A 21,676-nucleotide genomic window follows, 5' to 3' on the forward strand; every position below is an offset into this window, starting at 1 on the left:
AAACTCCGTTTTGAAACGAAAACAAATACACTGATTAGCAGGCAGAAAAGAAAAGAAATAAATGTGGGTGGGGCTGCACTGTAGTGGGGCACTCTCCCAAGGGAGAGCAGCCCGATATTCACAGAGAAATTAGTTGTGGCAACGAGTGATAAAATACATTTGTAATCTAAGTGTGTTGGGTGGTATTGTTGGTCATGTGGTGATGTGGAAATGATTTGCAGTCTAGGCCTATCTGACGCATCGCTTCCAGTTTGACTGAACAATCATTAATCATCATTCTGGACAGGGATGCCTGCTTCTTGAAATTGTACTGGTTCTCCCCCATGTGTCAGTGTCTCATTGTGCACTACCGTGTGCTGCAAGTGTTGGTATTACAAGCATCACGGAGGTCCGTAACCAGTTGAACCAGGACAGATCCCCTGCCCCCACTGTGAACGACCATGCTGTTCATGAATTGGACTCCACTGACAGCCACTTGCGAGTCCACAATGGATGAGCAGTGCATCGAAACCGATGAACTACCAAGAAGATATATATACTGCTGTGTGTGTTGGTATTATGTGCACTGTTGTGTATGTTGGTTTTATATGAGCACTGCTGTGTGTTGTTAAATGTGCACTGCTATGTGCTGCATGTGTTGGCATTATAGTCCACTGCTGTATACCGCTTGTGTTACATACATGCATTGGTGTGCTGCATGTTTGATATATGTGCATTGCTGTGTGCTGATGTGTTGGTATGTGTGCACTGCTGTGTGCTGAATGTGTTGTATGTGCACTGCTGCATGTGTTATTATGTGGATCACTGTTTGCTGCATGTGTTGGTATTTTATGTGCACTGCTGTATGCTGCACGTGTACAAATCATATGTGCAATGCTGTGCGCTGCATTTGTTGGCATAAGGATCGGGATGTGCTGCATGTGTTGATATTATACATGCACTGCTGAGTGCTGCATGTGTTTGTATTGTGTGGATTGCTGTGTGCTGCATGTTATTATATGGGCATTGCTGCATGTTACATGTTTGTTCATTCATTTATGTATAGTCTGTTCATCCAAGATGATATTGGACTGAATGTTACATGCCCTGATGTTATCTGTGCACTGCTGTGTTGCATGTTACTATCATATGTGCACTGTTGTGTATTGCATGTGTTGGCATTATAAAGTACACTCTTGCAAGCTGCATGTGTTGGCATTATATGTGCACTGCCAAGTGCTACATGTGTTCAGATTATGTGTGCTTCACGTGTCGGTATTGTATGTACACTGCTGTGTGCTGCTTATGTTGGTGTTATATCTTCTGTGTGCTGCATGCATGTCGGTATCTTGCTCTGCACTTAATGTGTCGTTTATCTAGCTCACAACGACTAACACAAGCACACACTGAGTGAGGCAGAAGGTTTATTTACTCTCTGCAGGGCAGAAGCGATGAACTCTCAAACTGCAAATCAGAGGAGAGAGATAGAGAGAGAGAAAAACAAAAACAAAACAAAAAACAAAGCTGTAGGCGACTAACCGAAGAGGACTGGACAAGTCTGAATATTAAAATACAGTCATTCCACTAAGTGCCAATAATAATACACAACTCTGTAGAGTAATAAGCCCTTTCGTACCTGTATAATGACCACAAAAACAAAGTATTCACATATGTTCACGCATTTCCTTCACTGTACAGTGTACACAACAGGACTAATGTGATATTTATCATTCATGGGGGGGAAAAGACAGCACAGCGTCGCCAAGCAAAAAAGGGAGAGAAAAAAAGGGACAAAACCATGAAAAGCAAACAAAAACAGGTAACTGTGCTGCAGGAAAATGAGATGGTTAGACTGAAGACAGGTGAGTTACAATAGCAAATCAAAATCCAATCATTCTGATACAGTATCACCATCACACCGAGGACAAACATTTCAAAACACCTTGACAGCCGATTGGTTTTTTTTTCCCCATATATCACACATCCACTATGCAAGTTTTCTCTCCCCAAACCACCAGTCGCTTTCTTTAAAAGAAAATACCACCAATACTCTACGAGTCAAATACCCTATCAGCCATTTCAGGACACAGTTATGCCATTCAATGTTTTGGATTGTGAGCATGCGTAGCACAACCACATGTGAATTTCTTTGGAGAATCAAGTTGACTTGAACCCAAAATACATGCCACATACCCCATGCAGTTTATGAAAGCATTGTTAGCCATTTTTCCCTTGTGTTTTCATAGCTTAACACCCAGGTCAGTTAACAAATTGTCTATCCTGATTTTCACTTTTTCAGTTTTTTATGAGATTTAAAATTTTTTTTTTTTTTTTTACAATTCTGTTGAAAGCCGAAAGACATGCTGGGTGGTTGCTTTATTGTCAAAACTCTTTGGTGTTACAACAACTGCAATTTAAATATCCACAAGCAAGAGAAAAAAAGACCAGTTTGACAAAAGTGAAGTGGTAGGACAGAGATTCGATTCCATTCACAATATGGTCAAAGTAAATGTCAAGACTGAAGAAACCAAAAAGCTCAAAATGTATAGATGTGTCTTGCACAACCCATCAGCTGCATGCATACATTGAACTTGATCACTCCTACTCTCTCCTTTCTTACAAGCCAAAAAGGTTAAATACTGTTTTGTATCATGCTGTATTACTCTTTGTCAAAGCAGATTTCTCTATATGTGCAACTCCAGATGCTCTCACAATGGAGAATGTATTACTGTAGTGCAGTTCTACTCTTTTCTGTGCCTGCAAGAGCATTTGTTTTCTTACTGAATATTTCTGGAAGATAAAACCACCATTAGATTCTCTGAATGACTCAGCCGGGAAAATTCCGTATTGGAAAAAGAAACTATGTTCAGATTCAAGCCCAATAGTACTCCACATGGTACTAAAACAAAATGCAGAAATATTTCTGCGAAATCAATTTCAAGTGAAAATACAATAATTTCAAAACCCACAGAAAGATAAACAGACAGAAGGAAAGTAGAAACGGCCAAACACAAATACCTGCCAGTAATACCCCTAGTACTGAAAGATGAACCCCAAAACACCACTTTTTGAAAAACAACGACTGCATGTAGCTGACTATTCAAGCATAGGACATACACTGGCAGTACACTTCTAGACATTATTTACATCACTAGGCTAGGTACAATCATCAGTGATATATAAAAATAGCACAGACTTATGTATCATAATATCAGCTGACATTCGACAATGCAGAAATGGCACCAACACTAACACAATCTTGCTCACACTGGGCACACAAATCAGGACTACAAACGCAGTATTATTCCCACAAAAATAACAAAAAAAAGCCATGCATACCGGTGGAGCCATACGTGAATATATGAAACTGCAGAGCCCTTTTCACAGGACAGAGAGAAAATTCTAAGATTATGAATGCAAGAGTATATCCCCTACTCCAGTGTAAATTCAAAGATGAGGGAAGAGATGCAAGAGTTGACCAAAAGAAGTTTCTACCAGTTGGTTGGGTTACTCTGCCCCTCCCCCACTTTCCAATAACTCTTCTCTTATTCTGCATACTCCCATAATATATCTGTATCTTTATTTACCTTCAAATTAACAATATGGTGCAGCACAACCACGTCTGTGTTGCACGAGGGATCTCAGCAGTACTGAATTAGCTTTGCGTTAATGTTCTTCAGTCTTAGCCAGTTTGACAGATTTGGGGAAATTCTGAACGCTTAAGCAAACTTTGTGCTGCTTGGACAGCTTGCACAACTCAGCCCCTGTACCGTGGTTTTCTGTACTGTTCTCTGTCCCCATGAGTGGACTGACGGACAACATACTGTACTTGTTTGTTACAACTGATTTCTCCAGGTGAATTTAGGGCTGCTCTCCTCAGGGACAGCATGACACAACAGAGCAGCGCTCATGCTGAATAAGCAGAATTCTGTCCTGTACACAACGGTGTGTGATGCCATTCTTGCGTACCGCCCTGTACATAACATCATCACTTTCCAACCACAACCCATGCACTATGTGGTCAGAAACAGGGAGAGACAACACACAGACAGAATACTTCAGAATCACAGTTCTCTCCCCTCCACCGAGCTGCAAAAGCACAAGGAAAGGAGGGAGGAAAAACTACCACAATTGATTCTTCTGTTTTTTTGTTTTGTTTAGTTTACAAAAGCTGTACAGTGTAAATAACTAACAAAGAGAAATAAAAAGATATTTTCTCATCAAATATCACTGCAAACATGAAATACATTACATTGCAAGCTATGAGCCATGCACAGGAATGACGGAGAACAATACATATAGAGCTCTTGGAGTATAGTTTGTACATGTATATGCCTCGCAGATTACCATAAAAACCATACACATGCCAATGACATAGCCCTGAGAGTGACAGAGACAAAGCAAAGAACAAGACAAAGAGAGGTGTGATTATTTTTCATAGAACTACTGAAGAAGAAAAATGACAGCACTGTTCTTCATTCAAATCCAGTGAAGGAGCAGAAACCTCCCAGTTCAAATATGGGTTAGTTTCAAGTCGAATTAACTGTGAATGAGTCAAGGTTTGAGAAATACAATGATGATGGTACACTGCACAAACTCACAACCGCATGCTTAGCCATGTACAAAGAATGTTCAGCTGTGAAAAAAGAATGACCACATAGCAACACCACTGACTCCACTCTCTTCTTGTCCTAAGGCGTGCAGACTGCAGTGGTCATGGCAAGACAATGCCTCTTCAGCTGATCTGTCCACATATCTACAAGGAAAAAGAACACACCTTATCCAGTATGACCCCAAGAGAGCAAAAAGATTTCAAATGTTAACAAGAATTTGGAGAGGGGCCAGGGTATGGGGGCTTTGGAGAGGAGTGGGGGGTGGGGTGGGGGATCTGGAATCCATACTTAAACATTATGCTTCAAAAAGATTTGTTGACAAAGTAAAAAAAAAAATAAAAAAAAATAAAAATCAAAAGATGTAACTTTGGTGGGGAGCCAATACCTTGATTAAAAAAAGATTGGCACAAATTCAAAGGGAACGCCAACATGCATTTCTACTTAAGCATTATTTCAATGTAAGCAAATAGTACATTAAAAGAAAAACGCAAAAAAGGAAAAACTTATGACTTTTTTCTCTGTTTTTACTGGACTTCACTGTGAACTGTCACAGAAAATTAAGAAAAAAAAGCAATACTCTTTTACATCTTTCTTCAGCAACATTGTTCAAAACACTGCAAACAGAAAACTATAAGCCATTTCCCCCCTTACTCATAATGAAGTATCAAATCATGCCTGTACCTAACACTTCAGCACCCAACACACACAATGTGATGTATTGTACTTTGCTTTGAAGACTCTACAAGTCCAAGTACACAACTTCTCCTCTCCCAAGTGGGTTCAAAGTTTTTTCCTCTTGTGTTTTGCATCATCGTATTGTACTGTATTGTATTACTCTTTCATCACAAGATTTCTTGGTATGAATTCTGGACCGCTCTCCCTAGGAACAGTGCATCACAATACTGCAGCGCCACAGTCGTTCAAAAGAGAGAAGAAAACACTGTGCCACAAGCTACCTTCCCATGTTGAGAGAATCAGACCCTTGCTATAGACTACATTACTAAGCTGGAGATAAGTTTGAGCTGTTTCTGCTAGAGAAGTAGCTTAAAAAAGAAAAAAAAAAAAGAAAAAAAAAGAGCATGGATCCTAACATGGACATATCCACAGTATATAAACAAACACTAAAATTATGGCAACTACATACACACAAACATAAAAATACTGTATGCCTTTTTTTCTGTTTTGTTCTTTGTTCATCTTTTTTCTTTCTCCCTGACACCTGTAAAGGAGGAGGACAAAAAAAAAAAAACCCAAAAAAGCAAACCATAGTAATTGGTCAGATAGCACAGGATGTGTGAAGAGCGACAGGCAGAGTGATTAGAGTGAGTACCAGGGCAGTGGAAACCAGGATGGTTCACTCCACACCCTACATACACAGCACAGAGATGACATACTGCAACAGTTTACAACCTCTGTCAGCCATACCACATATCATACCTCTGTCCATCACTTCTCTTTACTACGCTAGCAAGGAGGCGGAGACAGGAGGAGCAGTGTGCGTAGCTGACCGTGCATGTGTGTGTGTGTGTGGGGGGGACCTGGGGGAGGGGGGTTGCATGTGAATGAAACTTGACAAGCTGTATCAATGTCAGGAGCATGACAGCGGGTGAACAATGCTCTCTCAAATACGTGCATGCATTTTCAATGGGTACTTAATCCACCCTCACTTGCTTCCATCTCTCTTCTCTCTTGGCTGAAACATTATCTACAGTGACAATGCAGGTGACAGGGAATATTTCATATGCCTTTTAGTTGAAGCAAAAGACTGGCATGGTAACGTCGTCCCCGGACTGCTAGTGCTAGAAATCAGATGATATTCACCAATTCAAGTTTTCAGCACACAGTCTGCAAGAGTATCTCCAGCCATTTGGTATTTCAATGCATTTCATGGGCTGTTTCACAGTGATATTTTCTTCCTAGCTTGATCAAAGATGATTTGCTGCAAGGGACATAACCTATTATGCAGCCTTTCCAATGGGAAAAAAAGTTTTTGTTGGAGATTTCACACCTAATTAATCTGTAAAGTTTTGATATGCAGGCGTTAAAACTGAGTAATACAAATCCAGAGCAATGTACTTGTGCGACTTTATATCTTTGTTTATTACTGTGTATTGTGTACGCACAAACATGCAAGCACAAGCAGAATTATGAATCGATTTATATCTATGCAAGAACACAACAGACACATCCATGATTTTTTTTTTCTTAAAGAATATAAAGACATTCCCACATGAAAAAAACAGAAGTTTAAAAAAAAGAAGAAACACTCACTCCTAATCTACTGGCAGAAACACTGGACAATGGCAGACAAGCCCTCGGTCAAAGAGAGAATACCACATAGTAAAACAGCATCATCATGGCAAGAAGCAACAGACGACAGGACTAATGCACAAATTTCCCACACTATCAACAAAAATGAATTTTTACACAACACAGAAAATGATCGAAAAAAAAAGTTCAAAAATGAATTTTTACACAATTATGAAAATATAATTGTTTTGAAATTGGACTAATGCTCAAATTTTCCATACAATCAACCAAATAAAAAATAAAAAAATAAAATAAAACAAAAATTTAAAAAAAACACAATACAGAAAATAACTGTAATTGGCCTGAAACTCAGGACAAAAAAAACCAAAACAACAAAAACAAAAAAAAACACAAAACAAGCATTAAAATGGGGGAATAAAAAAAAAAAAAAAATCAAAGCTGGAATATTATGATTACAAAATAAACATATTAATGCAACAATACATTCTACTGTGAAGAGCAATATGAAATAATGATTCTTTTTTTTTTTCTTTTTTTTCTTTTTTAATCTTAAGACTACAATAATTCTGATCCTCACAAAAACAAAAAAACGAAAAACAACAACAACAACAAAAAAACCACGGCAAAACAAAATAACCTGATCTGTTCTATGACCTATCACATGGTCAACCATCTAATTAAAAAAAAATATTTAAAAAATAAAAAATTAATAAAAATAAAAACAAAACACAAACACAAAACAAAATCTAAAGTTTCTAGCACTGAAAACTAGGCTGAAACGACTGAGGCTCATTCTGCCGTTTAAAAGCACTTTCCCCACTCCCCCGGTTTCTACCCCCCACCCCAGCCTCCAACATCCTTCGCCTCTTCCTCTGTGACAATCCCTCTCCGCAATCCTCACTACAGCAATCCATTTCCTAAACTTTGCATTATTATTCCAATTCTATTCACACAAACCACAAACAAAACAAGCCAGAGTCCACCTTAAAAAAAACATACAACACTACCTATGATGACTTTCTCAAATGGACAAGATTAAAAAAAAAAAAAAAAAAGAAGAAAAAAAATAAGAAGAAGAAGAAATGGCAATCATTTCCAAGCAACACAAAGACACACACCAGTTGCTTCCCTTCAATGCACACACACACACACACACGCCATCCATTTGATTCATCAAACAAACAACAATCTCTAACAAGACCCTCTCGCTCTCATCATATACAAGAATACATCCAATAATATATTAACCCTGCCAGAGTAAATACGTCCTCTTTTCCTTATCATGGGGAGGAATACAGGAGGATAAAGTTCAACTCATTTCCCCAACGGTACACTTCCCATATCGTGACATCAAGTATACATGCCAACATGTACAGAAATTGCAAGAATATACACGTTGCTAGCATACTCCTGTAACTGATACAATAATAAAAAAAACAAAAAAAAACCGCAATCAATTTGACAATGGGGGTGTCTGTATGGTGGTGGGGGAAAGAGGGCCAGACATGGGGGGTAGGCGTAGAACACAAAGGAAAACCATTGCCATTAAAACAAACGCTGAATATTCAGTGACACAGTTACAAATCATGACAAAAGGCAGATACCACCATGATTGTTGATTCTGTATCACACACCCCCAAAAAACAAATGGTGTTTGATTTTAAAATGACTCGAAAGAATTCAGTGTAACTTTTGGGGGTTTGAAATTTGGTTTGTTTGTTTCTGGTGTTAAGAAATTTCATGTAAAAAACAACAACAAAAAAACAATAGTTTGATTTTAAAATGACTGAAAGAAGAAAGCACAACTCTGCTGTTGCTTTCTTTCCTATTTTTTGAATTCCTCTTTCAATGTTCATATAATCTTTGAGGAACTTAAACTTTCACAGTCGGCCAACTGCTACAAATCAAATTTTGTAGGCGGCTGAAATGCTGAGTGAAATCAGACCACTCTTATGACATGAACCATAACACAACGATGGCGGGAAGAAGGAAAAAGGAAGGAGCATATCAACCAAACTGTTCCTTTGCTTGGCTGTACCGACACACACCAACTTGTGTCCCCACCATCCCGGCATAAAACCCACTATCGCTTTCTTGTGCTCTTCAAGCTTTGGTCAGATTCAATTTTGTCCCTCAAACCTTTCCTTTTTTCCACTTTTTTTTTTTTTTTTTTTTTTTTTTTGTGGTGGTGGAAAATCAACCCCAGAACGATAAAGCAAGCAAGATGAGAAAGATCCCTCACCTAATACAACTTTTATAGTCCCGGACTTCAAATCATTTATGCACATCTGTATTCACATGGGAGCTGGTTTTACAGGGGTGGGGGATGGTGGTGGGAGTGGGGATGAGAATGGCAAAGATGGCAGGGAAAAAGCCAGATATCTTCAAACGAAAATAACAACAATATGTGATCAAACAAAAGTGGGTTTTTAGGTGAGATAGGGAAAAAAAAAAAAAAAAAAATCGCCATGTCCTTTGGTTTCCACAGCACTTACTGAACTCCCCATACTGCCCGGTCTTGCTGAACTGTCCACCATTACCACACCATCACACACAGAAAACACAACAACAAAACGCTTTGCATAAAGAGCCTCCCGGAACATTCTCAGCCCACCTACCCCACCCCATTCCCTTGCCAACACTACGGGAACAAACGGCCCAAGCTTATCAGCTGGTCACAGCAGCGGCAAGATGCAAAGTTAATAATAAAAAAGCCAGCCAGTGATACATTGTGGTCCAGGCACCTAAAACCTGCCTGGGGTACCTTCCACTCCTAGGGGGGTGGTGTGTGTGTGTGATCTTCAGTTTGAGAACAGACGGGGAGGGTAGGGTCGTCTTCAGGCCATAATGCCCTGGGCGATTTTTTCCACCGCTACTTTCTTTTAATAAACAAAATTTTCAAAGGGATGGGGGTAAGAGAGGGCAAGGTTGTCATGACTCATTCTCTCTCTATCCTCATTTCTTATTGATTCTAATCAGGCACAAAAAAAAAAAAAAAAAAGTGTTGATATAGGTTCTGGACTGCAGTTGCACAAACAACGTTGGCAGTCCCAAGTTCACTCCAGGTTAAGAACTGTCCTCCTACGGTAGGCAGATTCCTCAAAACTTTGGAGGAAACTTCAGAACACTGAGCAACCTTGGCCCTGCTAAGATTGCTCTTGCAACCATGTATCAGTCAGGTCAGAGGCTGAGACATCATAAAGAAATGCACATAAAAAAAAAATACATACACTCCAAAACCTGTTTCACAATCACTTTTTATTCTTTGATATCCATCATGTATATTCATATAGAAGAGAAGAAAAAAAAAAAAAAAAAAAAAAAAAAAAAACACACTGACAGTGCATCTTTCTAATCTATTCACCAAAGCTGACCATGACCACAACTCATGCAATTATAAAAGTCCTACTGGCCAAATGTTTTAACACCTCATCCAACACTATTTATAAAAAAAAAAAAACAAAAAAAAACCAACAAACAACCACAGCAGAAAAAAACAAACCAAAAAACAGCCAAACACTGGAGAATTTCAATATTTATTTATCAAATACTTCCACTATAAATGCAAAGAAATCTACAGCCCTTTTCAAATGTTTTCTTTGCCCTGTAACAAATCGGAAAAAAAACACCCAAAAAACCAATAGTATTCAACTCTACAATCCACCCACCAGACCTTTAGGTATTCTTCCATGAAATTTCTTTTTTTCATTTTTTTTTTCAAAAAGTTTCATTTATTACTTGTTTTGAAGTTTACTACTTCCATTCTTTGTTTTCAGATGGTTTATTTCATGACCAATCTTCAATGGATTATTGTGTTTTTTCCTTTATCTTATCTCTACCAGATCCCCCCCCCCCCCTCCCTCCATCCTGTCCTCTTTCATTTCCATACACACAGAAAACCACCAAAGTTGTCTGTTCATCGCATGGTTGAGACACTTTTTTTCCAACAGAGAGATGAACTCATAATTGAAGACGAGGGACTTAATGCTAACAAAAACACACCACTTAAAAAAAAAAAAAAAAAAAAAAAAAGTTGACATAAAACTCGAGATGAAAACACCTCTGTTTAAAACATAACCTGCCAATTCTAAGAGGAACAAGAGGGGGAATCTTTATGTTTTCATGAAAAATACTTCTTCATACGTACAGTCAATCCCACTGGAGAGGCATGGAGAGGAGTGGGGATCGTGGTGGTGGTGTTTTCATTCATCAAACACCACCACACCGCTTCCCCCACAACCATCTTTCCACTGGACGAAAAAAAGTTATGATCCCAGGCAGGCTCTGAACTCTGACCACTCTCCCCCCTACCACCCACCCCCAAACCAGGAGGGAACTCATGCCGATTACACCAATTAACACATTTCTCTTCCTCCCTCCCCATTTGACCAACAAAAAAAAACAAAAAAAATCCTGGCGGCCATCCATGAGGGTGGTCTAGTTGATGCGTTCCACGTAGTTGGAGGGCAGCATCCCATACTGGCCCGTACGCTCCACCCTCCCCGTCATCCAGCCCGCATCCACCGGCTGGCACTCGATGATGATGTCCCCGTCGCTGAAGCTCACCTCGTCCGTGTCAGCCGCCTGGTAGTCGTACATGGCCTTGCACACCATCTGGGGGCAGCAGGGAATTAATAATAACATTAACGATAATGTAGTATTCGTCTATAGCCCTGTTCCCTCACAGAGTGGCTCACGGTGCTTCACAAATTAAATATGACAATAAAGAAACAACAATTCTGATGAGAATTAAAAATAACAATCACTCATAGTGCTCAACAATTCTGAAGAGAATTAAAAATAATAATCACTCATGGTGCTCAACAATTCTGAAGAGAATTAAAAATAACTATCACTCACTCATTCATGGTGCTCCACAAATTACATGTTTATTGTTGCAAAAGAGAAGCAACAGTCATAAGAATAAGAATAAACCATGAAAAAAGTCACCATCCTCACATCATGAACAGTACACACCCAATCACAGTCATGCGCGCGCACACATGCATACACACACAACACCTCCACCCACACATACACACAAAATACTGGGAAAAGGAGTACATCCCTCATATAACAGCAAACAAGACCCAAATTTGACTAACTGTTACTCAAATGCAAGACAACAAAGATATGTATTCAGCTGGGACTTGAAAGAGTCCAGGGAAGGGGCCTTTCGCAGGTCAGCAGGCATTAAAGCATTATGGTTCTGTGTGGGCCTCCAGTCCTTGTCTACCTATCCTTCATTTCTGAATCTCTTAGTGCATTAACTGATGTATCTGTCAATTTGTTTTTTTATGTCTTACTGCATATACTTGTATATCAGATCTGTTAATTTGTTTCATCATTTTATTTCATTTTATGCTCGTTTCACACACACACCTGGGGCAAGCTCCAAAGGCCTGACCAGTGTGTTTGGTTTGTGACAAAGGTCTGGCTTTTTTTCTTTAATTTTTTTTTTTTTTTTTTTTTTTTTTTTTTTTTTTAAATAAAGCAGATGTGGTGTAGTGTACCACACTTTGACATCTCAAAACTGAAACTGTGTGTCTGCCATGGCTGTTATCTGTGAATGGGGATTGTGTTTTTGAAGCATGCGTGTACTGTGGAATGTGGTTATCATTCACAGGAAAAGCCAAGATGTTGCGGCTATAAAGCAGACGACACGTGGCCTGCAATATCATCTCTATGAAGACACACTAATCGGGTTCAGACACTAGCAAGTTTGCACAACTGTTGTACTGGCAATCAGTAAATTTTCCACCCTTAACCCATCAGGTGCCACAATCAGGATTCAAATCCAGAACCCTCAGACTTGAAGTCCAAAGCTTTCGCTGTGCCCATTCATTTTACACTGTCCATTCCACAATTCTATAATACTAGTGTTGCACCATACTGGTTTTACCTGTGTCATGATATATTTGCCCAATTCCACAAAATACAAAACATTGTTTTCCTTTTTAGTTATTCCGCAAAACACCAACAAATAATCAGATAAACGCAACCAATTAATTCTCACAGTCAACTTACCCCTCGACTTCTCTGAGGCTGCTGGGGCTCTGGAAAAATTTTTTTTTTAAAAGAAAAGAAAAAAGAAAAGGATGAGTAAGTGAATTTGAAACAAATCCGACACAACCACACCCCTTTTCTTAAAAATTCCAACAGTTAAAATAAAACAACACAGACAAACAAATCAACAGAACAAATCATTTTTCAATGTTTAAATATCATCATATGCATATATGCAGTGTTGTTGGTGGTATCTGACTCTACTGCAGTGTTTATGTGTGGTCATTCCAGCAAGCACAATGGTGGTGGACAGCTGACAGAAACAAGACTGTATGTACAATATTTCTTGACACACAACACACCCACTACAAAAGTGTACACACTAACCTCAATCATACGCTTACACACACACACACAAACACACAGCTGCTGTCACAATGGCCAGTGTTCAGCATGCTTTCACATGCACGCTCCTCTCTCCTCATACCTGAAGGAAAATGAGAAAAGAGCAAAGGGTACTGAACACACACACACAAAAAAAAAAAATCAACAGAAAATCATGTTTAAGCCAGTCTTTGGTTTTTGCTGTTCCGCCATTCTCACACAGAAGAAGCCATGCTATTTCAGCAAAAAGGACAGAAGAGATGACCAAAAAAAAAAAAAAAAAAAAAAAAAAAAAAACACGAAATCATGAGAAGGATGAGGGCAAGTGAAACATCTGTTTCAGCACCACAACATGTGAACTCAAAGCATCAACTTGCACACCAGTCTGGGACAAGCTTCATTAAAAAAAAAAAAGAAAGAAAAAAAAAGAGAAAAAAAAAGAGAGGACCTGAGTTAGCAATGATGTTTTACAACACACTGCACAAGCTTACTACACAGGAGTCTCCTCTGTTTGGTGATGGGTCAGCCGCTCTGAAAGACTACAAGCATAATAATCGGTACATACATTAGTCAGTGACTTTCTAGAACCAAGGACTTCATGAATCCTACAACCTGTTAGCAGGGAACTACAGACTAAAAAAAAAAAAAAAAAAACTAAAAAAAACTAAAAATAAAAAAAGGTATCCTTGCTGGCTGTGTCTCCTTGTTTCTGAAACAAACCTGACAAAATATGACTGGACAATGATTAGTGAGTGCTTGCGCAATGAATTTCTCCTGAAACAATTGCGCTTTATCAAATCCACGTACTGTTTAGTTATCATTACCATCATCATCATTATTCTTGAGTGGCTAAGGCCCAGTCATATATACCCCCTACCTAGCAACAGGTCCAGATTTGAACCTCAGACACAAAATGCAGGAAGCTGTCTCTCCTGTCCACCAACCACTTGAGTGGTGAAATGGGTGCTAGTCTTTTAAGTCAATGTGAATCCTAGTCCTGTGTACAGCATGTGCTCTTAATCAAACATTAATGAACCCAGAGCAACATAGAAGATCTTTCAGTTCCATTAGAATGTTGTTAGGAGATCACTAGTCTTATACTTAACCCTCCATCCCAAAACCCCCTCCCACCCAAACATAGTTTTCTCTCTTTCACAGAAACATGGGTTTGCACTTTCTCAATGAGAAATCAGTTTCAATAAATAATCATCACAACAACAGTACAGTACTCAATCTGGTAGGTTACCCCCCCTCCCACTCCCCCACCCCCAATCAAAAACCAACAATATAGTTCATGATCTCACTTCTGCAAACTCTGAAGTAACAAAAACCAAACAACAGTTTATATGCTAACCATTTCCTTCTTCATCCCTCTTTCTTTATTACAGAGACTGAAAACACACACACACACACACACACACACACACAATCAAAAAACAAAACAAAACACAAAAACCCACCCCACCATCTCACCCTTCCCCTCCAACAGCAAAGCACAGCATCTGTTCCAAAGCTACTTGCAAAGACACAATACTGTATCCTAACCAAACCCCTACCCCCGACAGCCACACTTACGAGGAGGGGGAGGCTGGTAGGCAGGTTGGGGCTGACGCACTGGTTCGGGGTGGTAGGCCACCGACCCAAACTGTTGGTTCATGGGATCATAGTCCGATATGGACCCAGGCTGGCGCCGACCTGAGTTGGACACTGCCGCAACCCACAAAAACTCACGTTTATACCTCCATGGGAAAAGCAATTGGCCTTTAGTTTTCTTTTGTCACAGAGAAAGGAACATTCATTTCTCTCCTTTGAATATTCTCACATTTCTAATTCTATATGCTGAAATTGACATGTTTGAATAAAAAAACAATCTTGTGCTTGTGTGCCATGGTTTCAGAATTCTTAAATGACAAAGCATACCAACCACAACAAATTCTGAACAAAATATCTTTATGTGATACATATGTCCTTCACCAAAGTTCAAACTTATACAAGCTTCAGCAAACACACACACACACTCTCTCTCTCTCTCTGTGGACAATTTCATGACAAAACATGGACAAGAAAGAGCACTGAGTCTCTGATCCAAATTCTCATCATGTATTCATTCCATCTCCTTATCCTTCTAGCCAGCTCAATTCCCACTGAAAAATCTGAAAAACGTACTTCAAGTACTCCTAACAAAAAATTAAAACACAGTAGTGATAAACCCCTTGACAGCCACTGGTGAGTACGTTTGTCATCAGTGAAGACAAAGGGCTGTCGTCTCAACAACACAGGGATTGCATCATTTTTGTTCAGCTGCACATTACTGAAAGGTTCACAAAAAATAGTGACTGCTCTTCAAACTCATGCTACTTTGATCTCATTTCATCAAGGTACCAGCCTTGAAACAACCCCTCTGAGGGTGGCTGGGCTCTTAGGCAACATGACTTGATTTGAATATTTTGATTTTCCAAGGTATAGCAGACATGGGGTTAACACCAAAGGAGGGGACAGAATGCAGTTCACCCATATTCATATAGCGCAGTATCTGATCACAGTCCAAGCAAGCAATCACCCCTACATCCTGGGACTCATCACACCTCCCATCCCCTGAATGTCAGCCTCAGGGAAAGACTCCAACACTGACCACAGGCAGCTTCCAAACACTGAGGAACAACCTCTCATTTATGACAGAAATCCCCACAACCCCTCTACGACAATCCTTTCATCACCTGTACGACAGAAATCCTCGCACCCCTTCCATGACAAAAATCCTCATGCCCCCTCTATGATAGAATTCCCCACATCCCCTGAAAAAGTACTGTCCATGGCAGAATGAGTCAGGCATTTTACATTCTGATCCAGTGTTCACAAGTGATCAGAGTTTGAGGCCCTGAATCAGCATGGTGTGTCCTTAGGAAAGGCACTTTTCTCTGATTTTACTCACTCCAGCCAAACAGTAAAGACCAAAGCACACACAAACAAGGACTCCCATCTCCTCAAGGTGATGAAAATTTACAACATACAACACATGGACTAAATCACAGCAGTCACTCCCCTCTCTCACACTTCTTTCAGGCCCATATTCGCTCTGATCCATCAACCAGAAAAGAAGATGGCATGCTATCCAAATGTGCTCTCAAGACAAAGAGATGTATAAATCAATTATAATTAATCTATTCATTTATTTGCACCAATGTTCAGACATGTGGTGTTCATTTGCTCACGCTTGCACACCACTGTATAGCACCAAGAGACTGAAATAAACTTGAAGAACAAAGTAAAACAGTATCAATGCTATACATGACTGCCACACAGCAAAAATGGCAAAAGAAACACACAAAGAAAGACATGTCACTGACATGCTTCACACACCAAAAAGAAGAAAATCCAAAGGAGTTAAAGAAAGAGGAAGAAAGTAAAAGAAAAGAATCAACTATCAGAAGCAGACAGGTATGAAGGGTAGGAAGAGAGGAAAACAGAGAAGAGAAATAGGATGCACATGTGTGTGGTGCACACAAGAAATTGCAGGTCTACAGGCAGTCAGAATCATCTCTGATGGAAGCACTTAACTGAACAAAAAAGTACTGCTTACTGGACAGATACACAGCAACTTATCAATTCTGTCAGAGCAATGATAACAGCATACAATCTCACAGATGCACCCTTATCTATTGTAAACTGTATAATATCAATAACAGCATATAAATATGCCTACAATCGCGACACATCTTCTATAGTTTTAAGCCCAACAACATTACCAAAACAAACAGTTTTAACCACAACAACATTACCAAAACAAATTAATAAACTTTAGTTCTTCCCCTCACCACCACCGGATGACCCATCACCATGCATGCAACAAACTCCAGCCCCAAAACATCATATCTCCCCACACCTCTCCTCCTCCCCTTTCTCCACCCTCCCCATGACACCAACAACACAGGATACAGATGTTTGTTCATCTCCATCAACAACTACAGTCTGCATCATGTTGTATTGAAACAACAACTGCAATCAACCCCTTGCTGTACCTGCAAAGCTGCTGCCAGAAACCCTTCACATGCTACAAACATTTGTAAACACATGAATGCAGAGGGGCATGTATGTGTGTGTGTGTGTGTGTGTGTGTGTGTGTGTGTGTGTGTGTTTGTGTACACACACCATGGGATAATGTAAACTCTGCATCTTTCTCAATACTTCCTGAACTGCTTCACATACAGTTTATGCTGGAGAAAGTGTTGCAGTTTCAAACAAACATTTACGTCATAGCACTGTGATGTGACTAAATAAAAAAATAAAAAAGGGGTGTGTGTGTGTGTGTGTGTGTGTGTGTGTGTGTCACACAGAAGGCACCCAGAGGCTCTGAGAGAGAGAGAGAGTGTGGTGTAAGCTTTAGTAACCTAGAAATATTTCAAAGCTCATGCTCTGGTTTTGATAGGTTTGACATTTGGTTCAAATGACTGGAAGTTGCTTTCCATTCACCTCCCCTACCCTTTACCATTCTCTTTCTCTCACATCCCCCTCCCCTCCCCTCCCCCTGTCCAACGATCATGAATTCTGGCTGATGCCTTTCAGCTGAGACAACAACCTGGGATCATGTGTGTAATGTACACATACATGAACACACGAACTTGTCTGACTCTCATACAGTTTCAGTTTTAAGGTGGTGCCAAAGCATACAGATCAACATACACTAAGTGTACCATATTTGCTTTATCAAAATAATAATACTTTTTTTTTTAAGGATCCAATGCCATACCTTCACATAAACCCAACTCACACATATTTTATATATTATTTGAATATAAACACAGTCACTCTCTCCGACTAAATAATCTTGAAATATCTGCTTAACTTGATTAAATCAAATGCATTCCTACTTTTATGTTGATAGCTGATGAACAGACTTTAGAAAAAAAAAACACTGTACTACATATACAGATGACAGTACCCAGAGTTGAATGACACATATCTGTGCAACCGATACAAGAAGCAACACAAACGTTTTAACTTTATCATGATTATCAATTTTAAGCAATGCGCACACTTTATCAAAGTGAGAAATAGATAACATATACTAAAAATATTCTTATGCAGTCCACAATTTTATCATATGCTGTAATTAACTGATAGCCACAATACCAACTGGTGAACCAAACACAGAATACACATATCAGTTCTAAAATGAAAATACAATAATTATGTGATACACACTTTATCATATTCATAAGAACCAGCACTGTGCTATGTTACATAAAGAAGAAATACAGCCCACAAATGCGCATATAAAGAAAAAAAACAACAAAAAAACGGAAAAGATGATCTAGTTGGTGAATGTGCTGAGCAAAGCCCAAATGAATAAAGAGAATGGAAATATGAAATAAAGAAATGAAGTAAGTTTTAAGCAGAGTGCCTTCACCAAAGAAGTGCTCAACAATGCTGAAATGACCATCAAAGACTTTCTTTTAATGAAATGAAAGTCTCCCCTCCGCCCCAGGTATGTCAAAGTCTACACTGCAAGTACTGACATAAAATACGAGGGTCATTCAATAAATAAGGTGAATTTTTCGGTATAAGGACTTCTAATACAGATAGAAGCTTAATTTTTTTTTTTTAATTTTTTTTTTTTACTTCTTTCTCACATGGATTTAATTTGTTTTGCAGATTAAAAAAAACTTTGAGAGTTTTGGCGATTAACAAAGATGGCCGACCAAGAAGCATGCTCCAGGATTGAACAGCGGTCAGTTATCAAGTTTTTGGTTGCTGAAGGGTGCAAACCAGTTGAAATTCATAGGAGAATGTCAACTGTGTATGGTGCCACATGTTTCAGCCGAAAAAATGTCTACAAGTGGGCTAAATTGTTTAAAGAAGGACGGAGCAGTGTTGAGGATGAAGACAGGCCTGGAAGGCCTACAGAAGTGAGGTCTCCTGAGGTGATCGAATCAGTCAATGACCTCATTCAGTCTGACAGAAGGGTGACAGTGGATGACATTGCAAGGACTTTGAGCTTATCTGTTGGGACAGCACACAAAATTGTCCATGATGACCTTGGCTACTCGAAGGTCAGCTGCCGATGGGTGCCAAAGATGCAAGGCCTCACACAGCAGCCCGAACGGTGCAGACCATCAACGAGCCTGGCTGGGAACTGCTCCCTCATCCCCCTTACAGCCCAGACCTTGCCCCTTCAGACTTTCACCTGTTTGGTCCCTTGAAAGCGTTCACGAGAGGCACGAAGTTTGAAAGTGACGATGAAGTCAAAAGTGTTGTGAGCGACTGGCTGAGACATCAGTCCAAAGATTTTTACGCTGAGGGAATACGGAAGCTTGTGTACAGATGGGAAAAGTGTGTGACAGTGCTGGGAGACTACGTTGAAAAAAAAAGAAAAAAGTAAGCTTCTATCTGTATTAGAAGTCCTGATACCGAAAAATTCACCTTATTTATTGAATGACCCTCGTATATAGCAACCCACAGAGACAGCATTTCCACTCCAACAAGCTGACATTGAATGATGAGTGGCAAGGAAAGTACGGCAGAAATACTGATGAGCAATTAACATATCGAGGTCTCATTGTTTCTAAGTTGTGGAAACTGATTAATTGAAACAGACTGCCATCTGAAATGTGATCATTTCACTTCAAAACTATGACCTCTTCTTCAATGTCTTTTGAAAAAAAACTCACATAAGACATTCTGCTATTCTAGTGAGCAAATACCTATATGTTTGCACTTAAACTGACACCAGATAAGTTAACAAATCATACAGAATCAAAGTTTTGTTCTGCCTATATCATTCTGATGTTGAAAGTTTGAATGTACATTTGTAGCAATATTTGATTTTTATTCCCCATTGTACAAATCATATTTGCATCTGTAAATCTCAACAAATAATGATGAAAAAATAAAATAAAATAAAATAAATAATAAAATAAAAATACCGGTATATATATCATTACATTCCTTGATGGAGAGAAATAAAATCTAAAACAACGAAATAAGTCTTACAACAACAGGCATGGTACCGACGACATTCACTGAACTTCCGTATCACCTTTAAGTTTAATAAACAAAACTCAGCATTTTGCAGACTCTGACTTTAACAAATTTCCCCCCGATACAGTACAAACCAAATGTCTTCACCCAGGCTCCAGGACACTACCTTAAGACATTCACCATAATGTTTTGTGCCCAGAAAGAATGACTTAAGACATGAACTGTGATCAAAAATGACCACATGGATGTCGTCAGTATATCTCAAGATCCCTCCCCTTCTTGTTCTTTTCTTTCTTTTTTTTTCTTTTTTTGTTTGTTGTTGATTATTTTTCATGTTTCATGTACTGTAATGTAAGGGCATGGTTTTTGGAGTTTGTGTTTCTGCACAGCTGGAATAAGCAGAATGTGTTGTGTTGTGGTGATAAGAGAAATAGCCCTTGTCAATGGATTGGACCCTTGCAGGTAATGACGATGAAATGTAAATGCTTTGGCGTCACCTTCACCATATGAAATCCTCACAGCTTTTTTCTTGATCCAGACACAAGACATTCAGTGATATTTAGAAAGACATTATTTCACTGCGGAAATATGTATGCATATTTTTTTAATTTGTTACTAATTTGTCGCATGTCTGGTGTATGTGATTTTATACTAACCTCACCATCATATCAGTCCAGATACGTTGTGCGTGTGTGTTTTCATTTAAGCGTGCACGAGTGAGTGTGTATGCCCATCTTAGGTATGTGTGATGTTTGGGGGTGGGGCTGGGTGGTGGGTGGTGGTGATCTTTAGGTATGTGTGATGTTTGGGGATGGGTTGGGTGGTGGGGGGTGGTGAGGCTTTCATTTTGCTAAGAGTTCTTGGAATTATGATATATGCTTTCATTGTTTTACTTGCAATCTGTATGTATCACATATTTCACAACTCAAATTTCCCTGGATCTCATACATGCATACTTTCACTCAGCACTGTCAGGTTGTTTTTATTTTAAAAAGAAAGGAAAAAAGTTTAAATAATTGTGTAACAACAACAATCATAAAAATGTGTGTTGTTCTGCAGATGAGAGATAGGAAATTCATAGTGCCTGTTACTTACTGTGACACACATCTTCGCAGCACATTAAAAAATATTATGAATGACTATATAGTATATTTTATAAAATGTCATGCATAGCTATAGATTTATAGTGTTCCATACCTTACAGTTTCAAAACAATATGCTTTGCTTTACAGATTGTTATGAAAAATGTCACAGTGCTTGAATTACAGCAGCTGTTACAAAACACAGCATATAATAATATATCTGATACAGTATACACTATACAGCATTAGCAATATTGTACATGTTACAAAAAGTGATACATAGCTATAGAGTCCCCATCTTACTGATATACAAAGGAAACCACCACCACCTTTATGTGTTTTAATTAAATGTCTTTGATGGGC

At 39.0% G+C, this 21,676-nt stretch overlaps 1 protein-coding gene across 3 annotated transcripts in view; it reads right to left on the reverse strand.

The window, feature by feature from the left end:
* Positions 1–1,390: 1,390 nt before the first annotated feature.
* LOC143290483 (LIM and SH3 domain protein F42H10.3-like) overlaps positions 1,391–21,676 on the reverse strand; it is a 57,557-nt gene continuing 37,271 nt past the window's right edge. For all 3 annotated transcript variants that reach the window (XM_076599976.1, XM_076599975.1, XM_076599974.1), the window contains 3 exons: positions 14,829–14,960; positions 12,891–12,919; positions 1,391–11,477 (listed from right to left, as the gene is read on the reverse strand). In XM_076599976.1, coding sequence (XP_076456091.1) covers positions 11,301–11,477; positions 12,891–12,919; positions 14,829–14,960 — 338 coding nt within the window. In that variant the 3' untranslated portion in view covers positions 1,391–11,300. The remainder of the gene's footprint in view (positions 11,478–12,890; positions 12,920–14,828; positions 14,961–21,676) is intronic.

Source organism: Babylonia areolata, chromosome 15, assembly GCF_041734735.1.
Source record: "Babylonia areolata isolate BAREFJ2019XMU chromosome 15, ASM4173473v1, whole genome shotgun sequence".
NCBI classification, from domain to species: Eukaryota; Metazoa; Mollusca; class Gastropoda; order Neogastropoda; family Buccinidae; genus Babylonia; species Babylonia areolata.